At 34.0% G+C, this 24787-nt stretch overlaps 1 protein-coding gene across 6 annotated transcripts in view; it reads left to right on the forward strand.

The window, feature by feature from the left end:
* The window catches only part of LOC128865776 (uncharacterized), a 176229-nt gene that overhangs the window by 57860 nt on the left and 93582 nt on the right, over positions 1-24787 (forward strand). For all 6 annotated transcript variants that reach the window (XM_054106116.1, XM_054106117.1, XM_054106115.1 and 3 more), the window contains exon 3: positions 13170-13290. In XM_054106116.1, coding sequence (XP_053962091.1) covers positions 13174-13290 — 117 coding nt within the window. In that variant the 5' untranslated portion in view covers positions 13170-13173. The remainder of the gene's footprint in view (positions 1-13169; positions 13291-24787) is intronic.

A 24787-nucleotide genomic window follows, 5' to 3' on the forward strand; every position in this document is an offset into this window, starting at 1 on the left:
ACATTATTTTCACTTTGCTCACCCCATGCCTTCTTACAGGTATAGTGTTGTTTATTAATGGACTTGCGTTCCCTTGAATGGTGAATTTTAAAAATTTTCCAAGTATTTGTGAAATAATAATTTGTCTTTTATAATTTACAATGAACCAAATATGCTAGATCGTTTTCAGAATTCAATAAGCAGTTAAAATATAATCATTTTGATATTTCATTACACAGATCCTTTCTCAAATGAGAGTTATATCAAAGCTAGTCATTGAAAGTTCTATTTTACTTTTATTTGTAATATTAGTCCGTATGGATGCAATAACCCATTAATTTGTATAAATAAATAAATCAAACCTAAATCACAAATATTAATTTTTTATAATTAATATGTATAATTACATGGAAAAGTTGATGTTGAAAATAGGAGCAAAATTTCAATGATTGAAGGTACAAAACATATTGCGCATATTAAAAGTTTTAATTACCACTTACAAATACCAGAAAAAAAACTTCGAAAAAGCTTCTTAGTTTATAAGAAATCAATTTAATTGATTATAATCATGTTTCTGTAGAGTTGCATACACAGTCAAACCTGATTTTGTGCCATTTATAAGGATCACACAAAAAAACCGCACAATCAATTTTTTCAAAAACAGCTATAAACGATAATTTGTACAAACTTATAAAGAAAATATTTTATGTGCGTTGAAGAGGGATCGCACAAAAAAGTTTCACTTAGGAAATATAAATACATGAAAAAGCACGAAAAAAGTTCACAAAACAATCCAAAAAAATTGCAATAAATAAATTAGCTAAGCAATTAGCATTAAAAAATAAATATTTTTTTATTTTATTTCAAATAGTATTGTATTATATCTCAAATATAAGGAACTTATAAATTTGTACACCTTCCAAAAAAATTCAGATATACATTTTTAAAATCTTGCATCTACCATGCTTTAGCTTTACAAAGCATGGCTTTAGCCAAAGCATGGCTTGTGTGTTTTTGTTTTGTTGCACAAGGTAAATTTTATGTACTCATTATATACAAAAAAATATACAATTCTTCCTTCGGCGATTTTCTTCCTCATCTCTCACATATAATAGGACTATGAATAAGTTCGTGCGGTTTTTTTTCGAAATTTGAAACTTTATTGACGTAAAATGGTTACAAATTTAATATTCAAAATATTGTCCATCGCTTACTACTACTTTTTCCAATCTTTCTGGCAATTCACGGATTCCCTTTGTGAAAAATTCGGTCGGTTTTGCCGCAATCCACGAATCGATCCATTTTTTGACATCATCGTAATTACGGAAGTGCTGGTCAGCCAGGCCATGTTGCATCGATCGGAAGAGATAGTAATCGGATGGCGCAAGGTCTGGACTATACGGCGGGTGGGGTAGGACATCCCATTTGAGCGTTTCTAGGTATGTTTTGACCACTTGTGCAACATGTGGCCGAGCATTGTCATGTTGCAAAATAACTTTGTCGTGTCTATCGGCGTATTGCGGCCGTTTTTCTCGCAGTGCTCGGCTCAAACGCATCAATTGTCGTCGGTAGACATCCCCCGTAATCGTTTCATTCGGTTTCAGTAGCTCATAATACACAACACCCAGTTGGTCCCACCAGATACACAGCATAACCTTCAGGCCATGAATATTCTGCGCCGACGTCGATGTTGAAGCATGGCCAGGGTATCCATACGTTGCCCGACGTTTTGGATTGTCGTAATGGACCCACTTTTCATCGCCAGTCACAATTCGATGCAAAAAACCCTTTCTTTTGTGCCGTTGAAGCAGTTGTTCGCATGCTATAAAACGGCGTTCAACGTCTCTTGGCTTCAATTCATACGGCACCCAATGGCCTACCTTTCGGATCATTCCCATGGCTTTTAAACGTTTGGAAATGGTTGATTGATCAACTCCCAAAGTTTTTGCAACCTCTTCTTGCGTTTGAGCCGGATCTTGATCGAGCAATTCCTCCAATTCGGTATCCATGAACTTTGGCGGCGCACCCTCGCGTTCTTCGTCTTCCAAGCCAAAATCACCACTTTTAAAGCGTGCAAACCACTTCTGGCACGTTCGCTCAGATAGAGCATGCTCACCATAAACTTCCACCAAGATACGATGACTTTCGGCTGCTTTTTTCTTCATATTAAAATAATGAAGAAGAATTCCCCGCAAAAACACATTATTTGGCACGAAATTCGACATTTTCAAGTGCGGTAAAAATATTGTTGTTTACGCTTCAAATAAAAAACTTATACTGACGTTTGTGCCTTACGACAGTAGCTCTCCAATGAATGTTTGGAAATGTGGATCGATGGAATAATAATCAAGTTACGCCATCTGTTGTAAAACCGCACGAACTTATAAATAGACCTATTATTATTTACTCTCATAAATTCCAGGGTTTTAATAAAGAACTTTTAGTAATTAATCTTTCAACGCACAATTTACGTTGCATCTTCTTCAAACTTTAAACTTTAACGCCACTTTGCAGCGGCTGGTTTAGCTTCCTTCGTGTTAAAGTGTATTGTAATAAAATTTGATAAATTTGTACAGACAAATGGCATTTCATTAATTATCAACAAAGGAGTGAGTGTACATGAAGCAGCCTTGCAATATACTAAAATGAAGAGTCACAAATTTTGTGGTGATACAGCCTTAACAAGTTAAAACTAAAAAAACAACATGGACAGTTTTCTCTTCATGAGAAAAAAAATTCAAAATTAAATAAACCTTTAGGCCATTTTTATAGATTAGTGAGGAAGAAGAAGTTTAACACTTGCATATGAAGATTCACGGAAAAACCACAACAAAAAAGTAATTCGAATGCATTTAATCATAAAAATTGCCGCTTTTTCAAGATGACAAACTTTACTACCTATGAAAAAAAGTAACTATGTAAAAATAACAAAAAATATCAGCAACAGCAAATGCATAACTAAAATGGCAACTGCTTTGAGTCATAAATACACAAATTTTACTGTAGTCTACCTTCGAAGTGTTCTTTGTCTGTTCACTGTGTAGCTCCTACCAAATGTATGCAGAAGTGCAAGCAAATAAATGCTTTTGATAACTTAATTTTTTGCCATCCATCCAACAATTTGTGGCTTTTGGCACTTGAAGTCACCTCTTTATGAGGGCTCTTGGGTTTTTATTGTTCTTGAGCCTCAAAGTGGGCTACATAAATAAGCTAAATCACTCAGCACTGCTGCATACTTTTATGTACATATACATATACACATGTATATATGCAGACGTGTGCATCAAGAAGTGATGCATTTGTCCATGGCATGTCAGAATAAATGAATTCAAGGAACTCTTTTGAAGTGGTGCCTTCACTTTTATTCTTCGGTTTTTGAATTCGTTTGCTTTTGTAAATATTGCATATTTGGTTACTAAAAGTGCTTTCCTGCTCTTAATTGAAATGCAAATATTGGTTGGCATATTTTATGTAAAATTTCTTCATTTCATAAAAATAACGGTGTCAGTTTATTGTAAAGAGATTAAAAGGTATTTAATGAAACTATGAAAACTTTAAGTATTTCAGTTGGTAATTTGAAATTAAAACTATTCGATTGCAAAATTGCGCTGTCAAGCCAGTACGAGATATTTTTAAACATTTAATTTCTCACTTAACTCCTTTGTTCTAGACAAACTAATTTCCGAAATTCCTATGAAAAACCAAATATTTAGCCAGTAGTTCTGAAAAAAAAACTGTATAATGAATTAATGCATATATAAATGAATGAAGGGGAATAAAATCGGGTCATTATTGGAACAAATTAATACTGGTATAAAGATAAAAATATTAAAAAAAATTTGATGAACGAATAAATTACAAGATGGGAAAGCAATGATTGATACCAAGAAATTGGTGTTTGGCGTTATAAGTTTGGTAAGCTGCTACCGTCCCAACAAAAAATTAACGAAATTAAAGCAGGATATTGATTTGAAACATCCTGAATTGAGCTGCAGAAATAGCACCACGCTTCACTATAGCACGGCCATACCTCTTACAATTTTGATGGCCTTGCGGAAACTGAGCGAATTGTTATAGGAAGCATTCCAACAGGCACATATCTTAACCGTAACCTGGCACCTTAGTACCAACACCTTTTTCTGTTGCTGAGAAACTATTTTAACGGAGTAAAGTTAAACCCGAAAAGCGCCTGTAAAAATACATATATTACAACTATTTTGTCGCTCAGAAAACTCCGCAATTCTACACTATCGAAATAACAACGCTAACAACTCATTAAAAAATTATACTTAAAAAAAAGATATGTAAAACATAAAAATTTGTTTTAACTTTCTCATCGAGCTTTATCAAACTTTTTAGGCTGCGCTATATTTTACGGCAGCTCAAGTTTAAAACAGAAGTACGCTACGTGGTTATACACTCTCCATAAAGCTTCATTTTGTATTGAGAATTGCCTAAAATAAAGTCATCACACACCCAAAACACTTAAAATCCACTTCTGGGGTTTCGTATTTTTTTCTTTTTACTGTTTTAGCTTCCTGTGTCACTCCCAATCGTATTGTTTTTATTATTTGAAATTGCTCGACCAAATGAAATTTCTTCAAGTTGTTATTGAAAGACTGAAGTACGCCCTCTTTTGGGATTCTTTTCTTTAATTTCTTCTTATTTTACTACTGGCACTAATTTTGAAACTCATTTTATTTTATTTATGATCCCAAGGCAGTGAAATTTTGTTTATTATTTACTGAATTGTTGATGTACTTCAAACCAGTTTATCTTTAGTGATGTTGATGTTTTGATTTACTTTATTCAAAATGCTTTCCTTAAAAAACTGCGATAGAACTGGTGACATGTTTTGTGCTTTGCTCTGAACAAATAATAAAGTATAAAGTTTTGTGGAAAATCTAAGTACATACACATACAAATGTAAGCTTAACTAATATGCATTTTAATTTCCTTAATTTCATGGAACTTTTTAAATTATAGAGCTCACCAACCATGATATCGTATAACACGAAAACGTTATTCTATTCCTATTAACCCATATAACGCAACGAAAATAATGTTTCCGTATTCACATATGGAATCATAAATATAAGTATGTGCATATGTATTTATATTAAAAATGATTGAATACTTTAGCAATGTTTTTTTTCATATACTTAATAAAATTATTATTGATACAATTATAATTGATAAGCGATTTCACTGTACCAAAAATACAAAAGTAGTTTCAAGATTCATAAAAACCGACTTTATTTTCTTTCAATTATATTTGTTTCAACATTGTTTGCATGTTTGTTTGGACGGCACTGATTTCTGCATATAAATTCACTCACAATCAATAACATTTAAATTCAAACTCATTACATTAATTTTTCAGCAGAATGCTTCATAAGCCATCTTTGAGTGAATTCATGCAACTTGCTAAGCGAGACGCGCCAAATATATTCGGTTTAAGTGTAGGGGCTTCCTAGATAGCGAATACAAACACTTATTCCTCCTTACTATATGATTCACATCTACTCTCTTATGTCGGTGCTTATCAACGCGAGTTCGCAAACCGAATTACCTGTCTGCTCTATGGAGTGGATTGGAAATATAATGGTAAATGGAAGTGATGGATTGACCAAGAGATATGAACAGCGGTTCTCTTGCAGCATCTAGTCTGTGCAGTTTATGTATCTTTTGATTAAGATAATTTATGAATATCTATATCTATCTATAAGATCAATTACTATTACCTGCGTCAATTGCAAGCCTTCCACTTGATACTACTTTCAAAGAATTATGTAAGTCCTTACCTGAATTGGAATCTGAGTTGGATCTGATACAGAAAAGAAAAACACCGATCCAGCTTATCTAAGGGCTACCTAAAAATTTTGATTTGTTTATTTCAAAGGAAATACGTATATCTTTCATACTTAAATAAATGTCTATTTCAAATAAATTCAAACATTTGTTCTTCTATGAATGATAACTATATATAAATAGACAGAATATAAAATAAAAGGTAAATAAAACATAAAAAATCTTTCAAGCTGAACTTTTTTTCGTAGTGTTTCTATAAATATATAGTTCAAAGCTCTAAACTTTCTATAAAATTCATAAAAATGAAAAAGTTGAAAATCATACATTTTCAACATTTTAATCAGAATCTCTAGAAAACTTCCGGATATGAAGATTATTGCCCATTAAATTTTGGTATAGTAAAGTCTAAGCTAGAAATCGTTCAAAAGTCGCGCTGATTTCTAACAAGTTTTTTAAGATATTGAGAATTTCATTCCCTATAAAGCACATGTTCGGAAGTCTTTTATACGGAAGTCTTTTCATAAGAAATACTTTTATTAATAACTATCATTTTACTCAATAAATAAATAATTTTTTTTTGGCGTCAGGTCAAGAAAGGCTAAAATTTCAAAACTGTTCAGCTTCAAAAAAATTCATAGTCTTAATAAAACTTAGATCGTCAATAATTTATCAAGTATACATTCAACTATATATATCTATATATAATTGGCGCGTACACCCTTTTTGGGTGTTTGGCCGAGCTCCTTCTCCTATTTGTGGTGTGCGCCTTGATGTTGTTCCACAAATGGAGGGACCTATAGTTTCAAGCCGACTCCGAAGGGCAGATATTTTTATGAGGAGCTTTTTCATTTCAGAAATACACTCGTAGGTTTGCCATTGCCTGCCGAGGGGCGACCGCTATTAGAAAAATGTTTTTATTAATTTTGGTTTTACCGAGATTCGAACCAACGTTCTCTCTGTGAATTCCGAATGGTAATCAGGCATCAACCCATTCAGCTACGGCGGCCGCCGACTACTTAAGTATCATATAATTCGTCTTTCCAAACATTTATCTAGCCACCTAATCTTGTGGATTAGACAGATTAAGTTAATAAATAAATATTTTTACCAAGCTGTGTAAGAAAATATTTTTCAAGCTGCATTTACTTAAAACTATAAATTGTATCAATTTGATACAGAAAAATCAATTAATATTTTAAAATATTCATCCAAGTGCCGATTAAATTTTTAAATGTCCCAGGTGGTGTTAGATATGAAATTTTTATTTTTTAACATCAGCTAATTTCGCCAATTTTAAGGCGCGCCTGCTTGAATTCAAAAAAAGCTATTTATTATGCAATTCATGTCTTTACTTTGCTGTTGTCTCTTGACACAAACAACAAAATCTGCGCCAGCAAACAGTACTCATGGTAGTAAAAACAAAAACAATAGCAACACCATCAACAACCGTAAAGCGCAGAGTGAATATAACGATGTGTTAGTAGGCAGTCACAGTCACTAAAATATAGGTTGGTATGTACAGTGAGTGCTACTGAAAATCGTACAGCGATCTACAGACAAAGTTAACAATACTCATGTTTTGTTTAATGTATTATTTAAGTTCAATTTGTTTAATTATTGTACAGTATAGTTTACATAATAAGGAAGTACTAGAATACATAAAAAGGAAAGTGTGAAACTTCTTAAAATACTGCGGAAATTGCAAGCTCTTTCGATGGTTTTTTTTTTTTAATTTTGACAGGTATATAATTTTATAAATCATTTAATTTTATTTTGTATATGTGAATGCAATTCCAAAGTGGTCAATATTGTCAATATAGAAGTTATAAAATTTTGAGGTGAAAGCCTTATGTATTTTCTCAATAAAAACACAATTACCATAATACTTTATATGAAGATCATAGGGAAGAAGCTTAGCGATATGCCATATAACTCCTACATTGCTAAAGTTGTTAATTCGTTGTTGTAAAAACTACATACTCACAAAAATTGTATAAAGCCAATTTTTTTTTTGGATTTGGCATTTTATATAAATATATGTACATATCAATGAACCATATTAGCATGGTAAATTAATAAAAAAATTAAAAAAAAATTAACAGTTTTTCCATTTACATAGTCTAAAAACAAATTGAAAGGTCTGATATTTCTGAAATTTTTATCAATATTTTTTTTTAATTTTGTTGTTTCTATTTGTATTGTTTTTGTTAGGATATGAATTCGTAATAACTTAACATTACAGCTAAAGAATATAAAAAAACTGGGCGTACGATTTTCTGTGACACTCACTGCATGTTTGTACTAAGCATATGAATATTCTTCGGAAATTTGAAACTTTGCAACACAGGTGTTTCGCGGCTCAAATTGAAGCGACGCCGACGATGACCGCCACAGTGCTACTCACCTGTTTTCTCACAATTGGAAATAATTCTTTTGAAGTTCACTCAATTCATCTTTTCTCTTGTGTACGAGTACTTTTGCGCTGTCGCCATGGTGTGCTGTGCTATCTTTCACTGCGCTCACTATTGCGAGTGCATCACAGAGGCGTTTCTTACAAAGAAAAACGCGCGGGTGGGCATTGCAGTCTGCAAATGTATTGGACGAGTACTCACGTACTTATAAAGTGTGTTTACTTATAGTGTATCGCTTCATATATGCGTTCGTATATATGAGCGTTTTTTGCATTCCGTACGACAAATTGATTGAAGGTTGGTCGTCAGCACTCATTTAGGCGGTGAGACACCCCGCTTTTTTTCTCCATCCTCTTCTTCTTCCACTTTGCCGCCTTCTGCTTTTTAGGCGCGCACCTTTTCGGCAAACGGCCAAAACGTCGCTCAATTTTTAATGTATTTATGGAACAAAAGCCACACACAACTCATTGACTGTCAGTTGGAAAAGAAGTAACGCACTAAACGATACGCAATAAGCGCTGTAACGCATCGGAAATTAATTAAAAGAAAAAAAAAACAAACAAAAATTCATCGAAAACTTACCTTTTCCCCGAAGAAATTGCTCTGACCGCTATTGTCGTCGCCACTAAGAATTCTTAATGTGAAAATATTACTTTGAAGAAAATATTGCAAGTGCATAATTTTACAACTAAACGTATCTACAGTGTTTGTTTGTGCGCATATGTGTGTAATTTTTTTTGTAATTTCCTGTGAACGCAGTTAGCGTACAAAGCATGAGAAAGTAGCAAGTGCCATCTGCGCCGTCTGTGCCATTTCGATTTTACATACAAATACGTTCTTTTTCTTACGACTTTTCACGTAAATATCTCTTCCTGCTATTTTTGCTGTTGTTATCATCGCGTAGATTTTTTTTAAATTATTTTTCATTACTTTTCGACTCGCGTATAAGTTTTACCTACGTGCACGGGTTCGTCTCTTAAGTCTTTTGCTTCTCCTATTAATTGTTTAGAATACCGCCATACACACATCCATACACACATTTTGGTATACAGAATTCGTCATAACACTCGGTCATCAGTCGTCAGTCGTCTTGTGCGTGTCTCGTGATTTATTGCCTTCTGCTGTTGGCCGTTTCGCTGCGCTTTGCCGTGCCTTGTTACTTTTTGTCACCAGAATGGGCGTGTTGTGGTTCATTACAAAGTACCTGCCATGTACTGGGTAATAAAAAGAATTTTTTAACATCTGTATATCGTCTGTACGCTTTTCTGTATGTCTTTTACAATTATTCTTTATACGAATTCTACATACTTGCACTTGCTTTACGCAGGTGGGTGGTTTATAGGTACGATATACTCGTATTTTGGTTAAAAAATTGTATAGCGCTTATGGCTGTCGGCCAACTTTCACCGCATTCACAGGTGTTTCACACCGAATAGGTATTTTTACTGCTTTTTTTCATTGAATGCTTGCTCGCTTTTGTTGTATTAAATGAATCAGTGAATGACCTGGCAGCTCAAGGAAAAAATGAGAACTCAGCTCAGATTTGTATTTAGTTCAACACTGGAATTCTGGATTTTACGAAGAATATTTAGATAACTTTCAAATAGCTGAAAATTGATATCTGTAACAGAAAATCTATTTTGTATAAACATTAAAATTAAGACTAAGTATTTCTTTTTGTCTGTTAAATCCAGTTAGAATAAATAAGCTTATGAGTATGCAGCCATCCTCTACCACCAATAAGCAGCTATTATTTCACGGACTCCAGTTGTGCGACAACTTAGTTGGGTACTACTAGCCTGGATATGCAATCTATTTGGCTTGCCATATTATTTCTCGTCCTCCTAAACCTTTCAAGATAGCTGAAAGTCATGTCATAGGCCATTGCGACATAGAAGATAACTGTAATTGGATTCTCTTTTTGTATTATTAAAAGCTATGGACGTACTTCGAGAGCATTATCGTTCCCTAGGAGTGATTTTGCTTTAAACCGTAATGAAATTGGAACTAAGCACTTGAATTGAGGCAAGCAGGTAGAGGATGGTAGCAAAACGTAATCAGTTGATAGGTCTCAGTAGATTAGAAACTGGAAGTAAAATATTGTCAGACCCCGATAAGTATGCATGTTTTCCCTCCTCGATGCAGTGATAATAGCAGCCACTTTTAACAGCATATAAAAAATCTTGCTCGCTTTTCTAGTTCATAGTACGTATTTTGGTAATAAAATAATGTTCACCATTACAGTGGCCCCTTAGGTACTATTGACCTATTAAGTTTGAATTTCACTCTCCTCATCTAACTCATTTATATTTATTACCATATTTTAAACACATTCATAGCCCTTAGCTATCAGTTTGGTAGTTAATTAAAATTCCTTTATCTTATTTATTTATCTAGTCATTTTCTCTTGGTGAAATTAGTAGTTAATAGTGATAGGCCTTAAATTTACGAATTTACAGATTTTTTTTAAATGAATGAATGAGTTGGTGCGAAATTAACTTTAGAGCTATGCTCTTGCAGACTTTTTTGTCAGAATTTCATGTAGTATCCGATGTCGAAAAAAATCGTGCTACACAAATTGGCTCAAACTAACATATATTTATACACATTTTATAATACCTGAAAATCATACTTGGGTGATGGGTGAAATTTTCACTCATTCATTTACCTGGAAAATAAGAAAAAAAATGAACAAAGATAGAAACAAAGAAATTATGAAAGTCAATGTTGCTGGTTGAAAAAAGCGTCATTGAACATTGTATATCAAGATCAGATTACTTTCCATCAGTTTTGTATGTAAAAAAACTTTTAATTATGCAATTAAAAGTTTTTGGAGATGCTGGCTAGTTATGCTACTGGTGTGCTGAATAACAAATTAAAGTTTGAGATGATTTGGCTAAATCGTTATTTTTTTCTTCGACGTGCAGAATATGAGTTAAAATGTTACATTAGTTAAAATTTTCTAACTTTAAGCATCTCACTGTAAACCTCACTTTTCAAAATGGGCCAATTGTTTGTCACCTGGTAAAAAAACTATATATACATATATTGTAATATTGGCGCTTGCACCCTTTTTGGGTGTTTGGCCGAGCTCTTCCTATTTGTGTCGTGCGTCTTGATGTCGTTCCACAAATGGAGGAACCTACAGATTTAAGTCCACTCCGAACCGCAGATAGTTTTTTATGAGAATCTTTTTCATGACAGAAATACACTCGGAGTTTTGCGATTATTTGCCGAGTGGCGACCGCTATTTAAATAATGATTTTCTTAAAAAGACTTTAGGGCCTCAAAAACCATTATCTTAAAACTTAAAGATAGCAGTGTATTCTAAAAAGAACTATGCCTTCAATATATAAAACAAATAGTTTCTTTAAAAATTTCAGATAAATAAGTATCTAACTGAAGAAATGTACAATATATATTTAATAACGATATTAAATTCAAAGACGAATGAAATGAACTTCAGTCTAAAAGTGCGTCAAAGAAAAAAAATTGTTTGAAATCTATTCAGAGTTTACTGAATGCGAGGAGTACAGATTGAATAACATTGAAGCCAGCTGCTTGCTAACGATACATAAAGACATATATTAAAATTAGCGTTCCTTGAAGACTTCGAAGCTCTTTTTTATGAAGCCAATTAAGTAAATATTAATAACATTCATTCAAGAATGTTTCTAATTTTTCATTTGTGGTATTTGTTTGGTGGTAAACCAACTCTTATACAAAAGATTTCACTCTGAGCAGAAGTTTTTTTGCTGATATATTCTTAAAAACAGACTTGGACCAAAATAGACATTCTGAGTGCCTCACAAAATAGAACCCACTTTATTTAGATTGTCCCGCTTCATCATCTCGATGCATACACCAAGGCTTTATCTCTTATTCGAATACCTTTAAGGAGCAGAGAAACCGTTGGCTTTATTACTATAAGAAGATCAAATGGTCACATCAATTATACATCCTACTGTTCTCTTAACACCCACTCAATCGACCGCACAAACGCAAACAGTTCACACACGCTCCCACGTATATTTACATATATGCGTGACCATAGGTTTTGATCTTCATTTGCCAACGTCAACGACTGACTTATGCTGCCGTAGGTATAATAAAACAAAAGAACCTCCAAACACTTAAAACAAGCACAAAACACAAAGAACAAACCCTTTTGCAAAACAAACTCAAACTGTCATTGAGACTTCTGCGGCACACTCTAGTCGACAGTCAATCATCATAACTGGCGGCATTGACTTTGATGATTTCCACAAAAATGCAGCTGGACAGTGTCACCATGTTGCACTTCCTGGTGCATGGACTAAAAAGGTCTTTCACCTCTTACACTGTGCTGCTAACTCAAAGAGGCAAATACTCAACACCACACACTCTTCAACAAATAAATATAAATATTTATTACTTTTGAATACTGGACAAGCAAATGTGTACTCATGTGTACCCAAAACAAAATAAAACCGTGCATTGAAAAATGACAAACAAACAAAGCAGGACAGGTATTCATTAATTTAGTCTTTGTGCAAATCCTTTTTTAATGTCGTTCCTGGTGTGTGCAGCAAAAACAAAACAAAACATACCACGCAAATGCCAACTTTTACGAAATGCCTATATTAATATAACTTTTTTTCTTTTTTCATGTTGCCCTGCTGGTGATCGTCTTTCTTTGGTCATTTCTTAATTTATTAATCCATCCAAAAATGTTATTCTCATTCTAAATTTGCATCTGCAAAATACTTAAAAACTGCCGCATCATTAAGAATTGCGCCTTTGTTGTTCATTACCTTACATAAAGTATTATTTTTATTATTGTAAAAAATGTACATACAAGAAATTTGGCACACCAGTAATTTTACTTAAATTATATTCATGGGTTCTCTCTTGGAAATTGAGGTTATTTTTAAATTGCTTCAATATTTTTTAATTTATAATCTCTTATTTCCTTCATTTCTTTTGCAGCATCATGGTGTCTCGCCGCAAAATTCTTTCACGTTCTAGAGATGATCTGAATTTGGATCAGACTTTTAGTCCACAGGAAGAGGAGGAGGATGTATGGTATCAAAAGGATAAACTATACAAGGTAAGTGAAAAAAAGTACAATATTATGTAAACAGAGAAAAGGATTCGAAGCCCTCCAAAGGATATAACATTCCAAATTCATGTGTTCATATGTGTTGAGCTGATTCATTCGAATTTATTAATTTTTTTTAAGACTGCAGGACCCCCAATGACTATTATACATACTTATAACATATATGTAAAACCTACAGACCATTTTTCCCATACTGCTCCAGAAAATTTGTCAAATTTTCCAAATGTTATTAACTAGTCTACGTTTATGGCGAATAAATATATTACAATTATTATAATACATTGAATCTAGTTGGGATATATTATCGAAAATAATCAGAACCCACTCCGATTGCTAATAACATGAATAATGTTCATGGGAATGAGGTTTCTTATTCCTCAGGTATTCATAAATTTTCAATATTTCCAATATGGGTCATGTATCCACATAGATGTGTGCGCATACTTATGTATTTTTGTACAGGGTACGGATGCCAATTCGGATCATTCAGCATCTCGGCCTTTGTTTAATTTCGGAAATGCCTGGACTGTCGAATCAAATTTATTCACATCAGGAGCTGTAAGTAAAATTTTCATGACAAAAATCGCGCTTTTTTGAGCAAATAAAACCTTTATTTGCAACAATAGTTGAAGCGACCGCCGTAGCCGAAATGAATTGTTAGAATGGATGATAGAAAAAGATTTTTCTAATAGCGAGCCCCATTCGGCAGGTAATGGCAAACCTCCTAGTGTATTTCCTCATAAAAACCATTTGTCGTTCAGAATCGACTTAAAACAGTAGGTCCTTTAATTTGTGGAAAAAGATCAAGAAAACCGCCACAAATAGGAGCAGGAGCTCAGCCAAACACATAACCGAAGTGTACGGGCTAATTATTTATTTATTTTTGTGAGCTTTAAGCGCTTGCAGGACTGGTTTTTTATAAACCAGCTGAGCTTATATTTGAAAAAGCATTGTGTTTTAAGAGTGCGAAAAAGTAGCCCCAAAAATTACTGAGACACATAGCATATTTAGCAAGTCTTACGATATGTACATCTGTGTTCGCAATAATAGCAGTGCGCCATAGTGAATAAGTTTTACTATTCTTTAATTTTTTTATAAAAATGTAGTCCATACCACGCCAAAAACTATATAACTTAGAGTTTAAATCCTTGTACAAAACATGAAGTATTCTAAAAATTTTATGAAACTTTGTAGACATATTTGAAGCATGCAGTTTTATGCCCCGTTGAGCTTCGATGTGGATAAAATATCCTGTGAATTTTTGATAATTTTTTGTTGGTTTGTCATGTACATTTTCTCAATTCAATTACGTTACTTTGGCGGTTTGTTAATAGGCAGTTCGGAAGAGGAGAAAACCCTTGAAATATCTATTTTTTCTACAACAACCACTTACGTTCTTTTTTATCCTTCATTTTTTTGATATTTTAAACTTAAACTTAGACGCGAATGTCAATTGTCAAAGGACCGATTTTGCCAACTACCGATCAAATTGCCAATCTTCCCACTGTGCCACTTCTTTACTTGGCCCTTAGACGCTTTCGTTGGATATATAAAAAATAAAATCCCTTTATAAAAAAAAATCGGGCCATCGAAGAAAATTATCAAAAAATCAATGCGAATATTCAAGCATTTTAAAAGTGCAACTATTATACAAGGTGACGCAAAAATAACCATTTTTCTTTTAAACAACTTTTATGCTAAATAAAAAGAAAATTCAGTATTTCAAAATTTTTCAGTAGATAGGAGGGCTTTTTTAGCTGATAGGAAGCTTTTTGTAAAAATGTGTGCAGTAGAATCGTCCGTAATAGTAAACGCGTGGTCTGCTATAACTCAGGGGGCACACTGGGGTCCACTATTGTTTATCAATTTATTAATGCGAAATTTTTAGAGTTTGAGAATGATGTGAAGTTGTTTTTGAAAATCCGTAATATGACTGAATGCAGTAATCTTCAAATTGGCCTTGAAAATTTTTACACGCAGTGTGCAGTGAATAAATTACATCTCAATATGCAACATTTTCTGGGGCATGTAGATCATATTGTGTCTAAAGTATTTTCAATAATTGGGTTTATTCGTTGGGTCCCTGATCCAATGACTTTAAAGCACTGGAGATTATTCTTGCCTAATTTGGAACCATTGGTTGGTTATTTGAAGAGTCCAACTAGATCTTTTGCACCATTTTGTTGGCACATCCTCGTTACCAACTTGTTTAACAGTTATTAACAGCAAGACTATATCCATTCCGTACGGACTAGGAACCTTATTAGGCTGTTGACGTCTAAGCCATACAGTTGTTCGGTTTGGCCAAGTTTAACATTCTGTCATTCCATAGGGCAGGGTATTCACATAGGGAATGGAAGATTGTTTCTTTTTTCTCCGGTTGTTTACAACTATGACCATGTGTTTTGAGGGATGCCCATTTTGGTAGCTTGTTCTCCCACAGACCAAAAAATAGTTATGACTGCCGTTAGTCTACAGGCGTCCCGTGGTTTCATGTTTAGCAATGTTGACGATAGCTTGAGGTTGTAGGTAGGCCATAACGACCTGCTAATTTTGCATTTCGTCTGGTCTCTCCATCTACAATCCGCGATTCGGAGGTATTTTGAGGAAATTGTATTCTTGATTTCACTCAGTAGTACGAGTATCGATTCTGCAAAAATGTTGTTCATGGCAGATCCCTCCCTTGCCGGTACATCTACTTTCTCGTTACCTTCAATGTTCTGATACTTTACTACGAAACTTATAAAAATAAAATAGAAAGAGTGCAAAGAATTTTTACTAACTTTGCTTTATCGAAACTGTATTGGCCAAATGGTTATCCCAATTATTTGGGTAGGCATAAACTATTAGGCTTACAGAACTTATCTGATAGAAAGAGTTACTTTTCAGTAAAGTTTATATACAATTTTCTAAATGGAAATTACGATTTGCTAAACCTTCATCAAAATTGTGAGGTAGGTTAGAATTTTTACGGTCATTTTAAATAAACCTAATTATGCATATCACGAGCCGATATCTAGAGGCATCCGATTATTCCACACTTACTCCGTAGTTATAAATTTTAATGTAAATGTATTTAACTTAAGTTGAATTTATTATTATTTTGTAATTTCCGTTACATACGTCTTACACATTTTTAACATTAAAGTTTCAAGAAATTAAAAACGTCTTATTTCGGGACAGTCTCCGGAACCCAGAATTACAAAAAAAGATCCCGAAAATCTCGGAATCAATAAAATCCCAAAAATTGGCTTCCCTAATAAAAGTGAGTTACTCATACGCCCCGTGTACACTAGATACGAGTATTAACCATATTAATATAGAAAAGCTTGAAAATCATATATTAATATTAAAAAATAATTTTCTGTTGCAATAAAAGCTAATTCTTTAAAAATAGCAATCTTAATTGCTATATATATTTTTAAAAAATGTACAAGAAAAACCACTGCGGAGACATAATTATTCAAAGCAAATAGTAGGTGTATAAAATTGTATATTTGTAGGTATTTTCATATATGTCTACATAGCTTAAAAATATGTGTGTGCTTACATGCATGCAATCGCGTGTGTCTACATACGTAATATTTTGCCGGCTGTATACAAAATAAAGCGGTCACATTGACGTCGTCGCCCACTGTATTGACCTCATTACCAAAACGGCACGTCCCAAAATGAAAAAGCCAAAGACACAATTTAAGAATTGATGGTGATATGACAAATGGAAACAAAACCAAAAACAAATACAAAAATCAATTGGTCAATACTTCGGCTTAATTGTTGTTAAGCAAGACAACTTTCATGTAAGGCATTTACAAGGTTTGGATGCATGGATGAGGCTTTTCGCAAGGTGGTAAAGAATTATTATTAAAAAAATATAACATTATCTCCTAAAATAATCTCAGAGCCGTAAGTTTCTATCCACATGATAGATAAACATTTATTTGCTTATTTGAAAATGATTTTAGGTATTTGGGACATGCATTTACTTAAAAAAATATTCAAATGTATTTGTTTGCTCTTAGAACAGCGAACTCTCAAAATTACCTGAAAGTACTCAAAGAATTTTTTGTACTTTATTTCTGGCATTACTGCTTATTTTTTATTCCGTTCTATATCTGTATTCCTTTTTGTTGCTTTTTTGGTTTCTGTTCCATTGTAAATCTGTTGTTGCCACATTTGTGCTAATGTGGCATAAATATTTCAGCTTTGAAACTGGGCTAGCACCGTATATTGAATTAACAAAAAATAAGTGACTGTAACAACCACCGATTTAAAGAACATGTGTGTGCATACAATTTTCGGAACTTGGCATAATAAAAAAAGACCCACGCAGCGGAAAAAATTACCAAAAATCCATACGAATTTTCAACTGCTTGAATTTTATTCTACAACATACTTCTAGAGTTTATAGAGAATCTGATTAAAAAAATTGAATAAAAAAATCTTCATAAAATTTTGATAATTTTTTTTTTAAATCGTTGAATATGCTTAAACTTAAATCTATATGGCTATTTGTTATTGAATGAACTATATTAGAAAGAGAGACTATGAAACATATTTAACGCAAAAATCATTGTGAATATTGTAAAAATAATCAATAACACCGGCACACAAAAAAAAAAAAGTGGGGAGTACTTTTGACTAGACCCATATATCCCTATGTATTTTGACGCGCTGAATCCGAATTCGGTGTCCGTTTTGCCCGTACACCCCCAAAATTTTAAGTAAATAGCGAAAAACCGTGAAACCCCATGAAAAATCGCTGAAAATCGCATTTATAGACGTTTGTCAATTTTAAAAACTTTTCTTATGAGTGTATTATACCTGATTTCAGTGTATTTTGACGCACTGAATCCGAATCCGGGGTTTGTTTTGCCCGTACACCCCCAAAATTTTGATTAAATAGGCTAAAACCGTGAAAAACCGTGAAAACCGTGAAAAACCGTGAGAAATCGCTGAAAATCGCCTTTTTATACGTTGGTAAATGTTAAAAAGTTTTCTTACGAGTGTATTATACCTGATTTCAGTGTGTTTTGACGCACTGAATCCGAATCCGGTGTTTGTTTTGCCCGTACACCCCCAAAATTTTGATTAAATAGGCTAGTTCATGGATAGTTTTACTACTGAAGAAACCTTGGCATATGAATCTATTCTTTTGCTTGTACTTGCGACCAGGGCACCTCCACGAGGTGACGGTGGGCAACAGAGCAATCTGGCGGAGCCCTGGGTTAACGGCTATCGTGCCGTCATGGCAAGTACAAGCAAGTGCTTTACGATGCAGGGGAGGGATACCCCAGTATCGGCGACTGGTCAGGGTGAGAAAGCGGGCCCGCAGTCGTCGTCATCCAGCGACCGCAGCTCTACATTAGTGGGTAACTTGGCTTCTCTAGAGTATAATGCTACAAGAAATCAGATACATACTTGTAACAAAGATCGAGATTCATTCTGTTACATCTGTGGCGAATTTGAACTTGCAAAATATCGCAAACCTTTAACTGAAAAGTTGAAATCTGTTTACAGCAAATGCTTTGGTATAAATATTACGAAACAAGGCGAAGGGTGTATGCCTAACAAAGTTTGTGGTCGTTGCACCACAATGCTATGGAAGTGGGAAAAATCCAATGAACGGAAGCATTTACTATTTTCGAAACCCATGATGTGGTCTACACCAGCGTCTCGAGAAGATTGCTATTTTTGCATGACGAAGACCAGTGGTTTTACGGCTGCCACCAAAGCTTCAATTTCATATGCCAACGTTTCTTCAGTAGTAAAACCAGAAAGAATGATACACTCAGACAAAACAGAGGCTTCTGGATCCATATATGTCGACCTATGTAGTGAGGATGAAGATTAAAATGAACCAAAATCATGTATAATACACTCACAAGAAAACTTTCGAACATTTACCAATGTCTACAAATGCGATTTTCAGCAATTTTTCACGGGTTTTCGCGGTTTTTCGCTATTTAATCAAATCTTTGGGGGTGTACGGGCAAAACAAACACCGGATTCGGATTCAGTGCGTCAAAACACACTGAAATCAGGTATAATACACTCGTAAGAAAACTTTTTAACATTTACCAACGTATAAAAAGGCGATTTTCAGCGATTTCTCACGGTTTTTCACGGTTTTCACGGTTTTTCACGGTTTTAGCCTATTTAATTAAAATTTTGGGGGTGTACGGGCAAAACAAACCCCGGATTCGGATTCAGTGCGCCAAAATACACTGAAATCAGGTATAATACACTCATAAGAAACGTTTTTAAAATTGACAAACGTCTATAAATGCGATTTTCAGCGATTTTTCATGGGGTTTCACGGTTTTTCGCTATTTACTTAAAATTTTGGGGGTGTACGGGCAAAACGGACACCGAATTCGGATTCAGCGCGTCAAAATACATAGGGATATATGGGTCTAGTCAAAAGTACTCCCCACTTTTTTTTTTTTGTGTGCCGGTGTAATCATAATAAACGCTGGTTATCAAAGAAGAAGCCAAAAAATTAAAGAAAATTTGTTTTCTTTATTGTTATTCAGTAGATTCACAACTTTATAAAAAAAATGTTGGCAAAACATAAGAAGTAGTTTTAAATTATAAATACGCTTCATTCAGCACTCACAGTCAGACCGGCAAAATTCACAATTAGAGCTCGTTATAAAAAAATTTAAATGCTGCTCATTAGGTGTATGCTTTTCGCATTTTGCATTGTGCAATTTGTTAATTTTGTGATAAATTTAGAAAGTTTTGTGATAAATTTACGTCGCATTTTGTTTTTACAAAATGAGTTCTACGCATGAAAAACGATTTGAATCCTAAAAGTCTAAAGGTCCAAAAATGTCAACAGCATCTGCAGTAAAATCTTTTAAGAGGTCGCTGACATTTATACATATGTAAATGGGTATAAAAGGTATACCGAAGTTAAAAACGTTGACGACTTCATCAGACCAGGTCCAAAAAATATACCTATCCAAAGCAGGATCAGAAGGTCTTTGATTAGTTTGTGACAAAGCCGAACTTATCGTTGCATAAAGCTGAAGCAGTTTTATGGAGAAGTGGTGTTAATGTCTCCAAAGGCACGATTCCAGGATGTTTACGTAAAGAATACCTCAAATTCCGGAGTACATTGAAAAGTGGTGTTAATGTATCCGAAGGCACAAATCCAGGATTTGTACGTAAAAAAGTCCTCAAATTCCGGAGTACATTGAAAAAAACGCTGCTCTCATTACCACGCATTGAAAAAAAATTTGCTGGGCTAAGGCAAATCAAGAGCTAAAATGGGCACAGGAAACGTTCAAGTATGAACCTTCCGGCCTTCGTCCGCCTTGGTGCACTGCTGATAATCGATAATTTCTACGAACTCTTAAGCATCCAGGTAATGTTTACATTTGGGTCTGCTTCTCCGCAAAAGGATTTGTTTGTGTATACCGCCAATTTGAATGTAGTTTTGATCAATAAAATTTACAAAGATGCAAAGATGTTTACACGTAGACAACGATCCCAAGCATCGAAGCCGCGGATGTGTAGATCGCCTGGTGCCAACCCTATTGAAAATTTCTAGACAATGATTCAGCAAGAACTCAAAAGAAAACAAATCTGGAGATCAAATTTGGCTGATTTGGAGCAACTTGTGCAAACTATGACTCGAAGATGTGAAGCCATTATAGCTAACCACGATTAGCTATATTATTTTAGACTATATATTTTATTGAATATATTGCATATAATGAGTATATATTACGAGTATAAGCCCATAAAATACAGTTTGTTGGAATGAGTCAAATAGTTTCTAAATTACGATGGTCATTATTCTATTACACGGAGTACATCCGTGTATAAAATGATATTGAATTTAGAGCTTGCGTTATAATTTTCAAACACTTAATATCTTTGTAATTGTGAGATTGCAAATTCCGAGATAAAATAAAATTTCTTAGAGTACTCATTAAGAATATAATTTTTAGGAGATTCAAATTCTTGTAAACGATTTCTCAGTACGATTAAATATCTGTGTACTGTTCTTCCAAAACAGTCGTTGTTTACTGTTGTAATATGAAAAACGTTGATTTCAACCTTTCAAAAATCGAGTAAATAAAAAAGAAGTAAATTTATCTCACATTCGTCTCGTTTATATGGCAGAAAAATATACGAAGTTAGGTGAATGAACTAGAGAAGGGAATATAAAAATAATCCACCCAGCCAAAATACTTAGCTTCTTATTCCAAACGGTTAGTATGACTTCGGCGGTTACCTGACTGTTCGGTGGGTACAGCAACCCTAATTTTGTGTTCTGTTTTGTAATTATTTAGCAACCAAATGCATGCAAAATCGAAACTCTTTAGCTAGCGATTAAAATTGTTTTTTTTTTTTAATTTCATTGGAAATGGTTTTATCTATTTTTGAAAAACATCCAAACACCCAATATTCTTCTTGTGAATATGTACTCCCCCTGCTTCATTTCATAACTTCCTCTGCTGTAAAGACTAATCATACAAATTTTCCTTGCTTTTTAATACAATTTTTGAGAGTCTCAATACAGAAACTTTGAAGTTTCCAAAAAGTTCATAAATATTTTTAAATCTAACCAAATACATTATAGGTAATTAGAGATATACATAGACAGGCCATAAATTCGACACCAATCATGGTACAACAACAAAGCCATACAACCATGCCAATCTCTACCTAACGATAAAATTCCTATTAATATTTTATTCACAAATGCATTGAATTTACCACTTATGCACCGAGAGAAAGTAAATTTGCTATTTGCAACATTTTAAAATTAAATAAAAGAGCATTAAGGAAGAAAAGTTTATAAAAATGTATAATCAACTCGCTAAGTTCCACTTCCGTGAGGCATAACATGTGAAGAATACAACTCTTAAAAATGTAAAGTTTAAAGCTGAAAATATAAAAACAAGAGTAATTTATTTATTTATTTACTTAAAAGATATTTGCACATTTTTTCTTCAACATTAAGTATTATAATTCAAATTTTTCGTGTACGCTATGTTTGGCTATTCTTCACTTGCATTCATTACGCATCGTCAAACTAATATTATCACGCCTTAATTTGGCATTTATTAGCATACGAAAGTGTGGGCATACGAAGATTTCACACAAATTCACTGGCAAATTAAGTATAAAACAGCAAAAGAGAAGTAGGAAAGAAAAGAAGGAGAAGAGGTAGAAGTGGTAAAATACGAAGCAAGCAAACAAGTGTTGCCAGTATTTCTGCACGAATGTTAGTGTGTACAGTATTTGTGTGCATGTATGATATCTAAGTCCGTTGGGTTTGCATTCACAGCGCATGCCGTCATTTCACCTGTCAATAAATACTGTATTTAATACGTACGAAAGTATCATCACCACAATCATCATCATCAAAGTCAATATGTGCAGCATAACTGTTGTTGCTTGCTGTTGTGCACTTATGAGCACGGACATACGCGTACAAACACATGGGCACGCAAGTTCGTTGGTATGTATTTATGCTTATTATAGTATTTCGTTTGCGAACGTGCTTTGCCTCAAGCGAAATTTAAAATTTTTTGTTGTGGATGTTCATTGTGTGTGTGTTTGTGTATAGCGCGATTGTTGGTAAGAGTATGAGCCGTCAATGCAAGGCTAGTAGAGATTGTAGTGAGAGACGCCAGCAAGCATTTCTTACGTAATTTCACTTTGGTCATCGAGCGTCGAAGAGACTTTTTGCTTTACTCCTCCACTCATTTGCAGATTTATTGCACTGATTTCTTGTATTAACCACCCGATCACTCAAGCACTCAGTTGACTCTTCGCTTATTTGCTCAAACGTTTGATCACAGAGCCACTGTTGTCATTGTGTGATAACAATTACTTCACTCCTTCAAGACTGACTTATGCTCCCAGCTCACTCTCCATATTTATGTAATGTCGCTTTTCGTCTCATCAATCGCAATTTGTCTCCTTCGCCTTTGAGCTTGTTAGCGTGTGCTCAGTTTCTCAACCCGCCTAACTAGTAGTAGTGGCTTAACTGATTTTCTTTCGGTTTTATAATTCATTTACTTATTTATTTTTTCATACAGTTTATAGAAAAAAATCAAGTTTATTGTAGTTGCTTTGTATTTATGGTTTTTGCGACAACTTTCTTTTTTTGCAATTCTCTCTTCAAGCTAACTGCTTAGTCTAGTTTGTTCGGAAAAATCCGATTTGATGATGACTTTTAATTTTTTCCAATTTTTTTCTTTTTTTTGCCTTTTTTTCTACTTTTTACTGTCTTTTATGTTAGCTATTTGCTTTAATTGCATGTAATAAAATGCTAAGGCAATACAATTAATCTGACTTAAGTGGTTTATATCAGCGATGCGAAGCGAATAGGCAGCTAAAGAGATTTGGACTGAAACGGAACGCTCTAGCTGGTTAAGTAGCTGAGTGAAAATATGTATATTTTAATTTTTAGCTAACGAATTATAGTTAGCTGATATGTGAAATTTAAGCCAAAAAAATGGTTCTATTAGTAATTAATTAATTAATGTTTTCGGAACCAGCTTGAAATTTTGAGAAATTTGGCGAAGAGATTAATTAACATTTACGCAGTTACATATTTTTACTTGAAAATAAAAAAACGATAAAATCCATCTCTATTTAGATAAGTGACTTTACATCTATACCAGCGATCGCCAATTCCGTACGAATTGTCAGTTTTCCCGTATACTAAACAATCAACTTAAAAGATAATCTTCGCGTGAAGACTTCATCGCATACCATTTCATTTTAGATATGTTGCTTCCTTGCCTTAGTGTAACCAAAGCATTGTAAAGCCTCTGACATTTTATGGAGCAGAATGAACCCGTTTCTTGAATTACAGAAGTATCATCACCTAGAAGCGGATCTGGCGAAAAAAGTTGAATATGAAAGAGATGGTATTTTTACTAATTTTTGTACACTCTGTAAAGGCCGATTGATCCCTGCGCTTAGCAAATTCGCTTGGAACACAATTTTTTTGATATGAACCAAGGCACATTGAACAGATCGGAGCAGCAGAGCAAAAACATCAAAAAGAATGGAATAAGAAGGAAAATGGATTGACTTAAAATTGAAAGATCTGTGCGTCTCCCTAATGCTTGCAGTGTCTTTCAGGCGGAAGTACTGGCAATTGGGGAAGCTTATAGGCTACTAATTGCAGATCCCTCTTTTAAGGGCAATATCGCTATTCTTTCGGATAGCCAAGCTGCAATCCAGGCACTGGTTTCAGCTACAACAGCCTCTAAAGTAGTGGAGCAAAGCAGGAATAACCTCACAACCTTTAGCGAAAACCATAAAGTTACCTTCATCTGGGTCACGGGACATCGGAGCATCGAAGGTAATGAAAACGTGGACGAACTGGCAAGAAGAGGATCTGCCATAAATATCGTTCTTGCAGAATCGGTATTCACACCACTAGGTGCCGCCAAGAGTGCAATTTCCCCAAAATACCTCCGAATCGCAGATTGTAGATGGGGAGACC

Source organism: Anastrepha ludens, chromosome 6 (assembly GCF_028408465.1).
Source record: "Anastrepha ludens isolate Willacy chromosome 6, idAnaLude1.1, whole genome shotgun sequence".
Taxonomy (NCBI): Eukaryota; Metazoa; Arthropoda; class Insecta; order Diptera; family Tephritidae; genus Anastrepha; species Anastrepha ludens.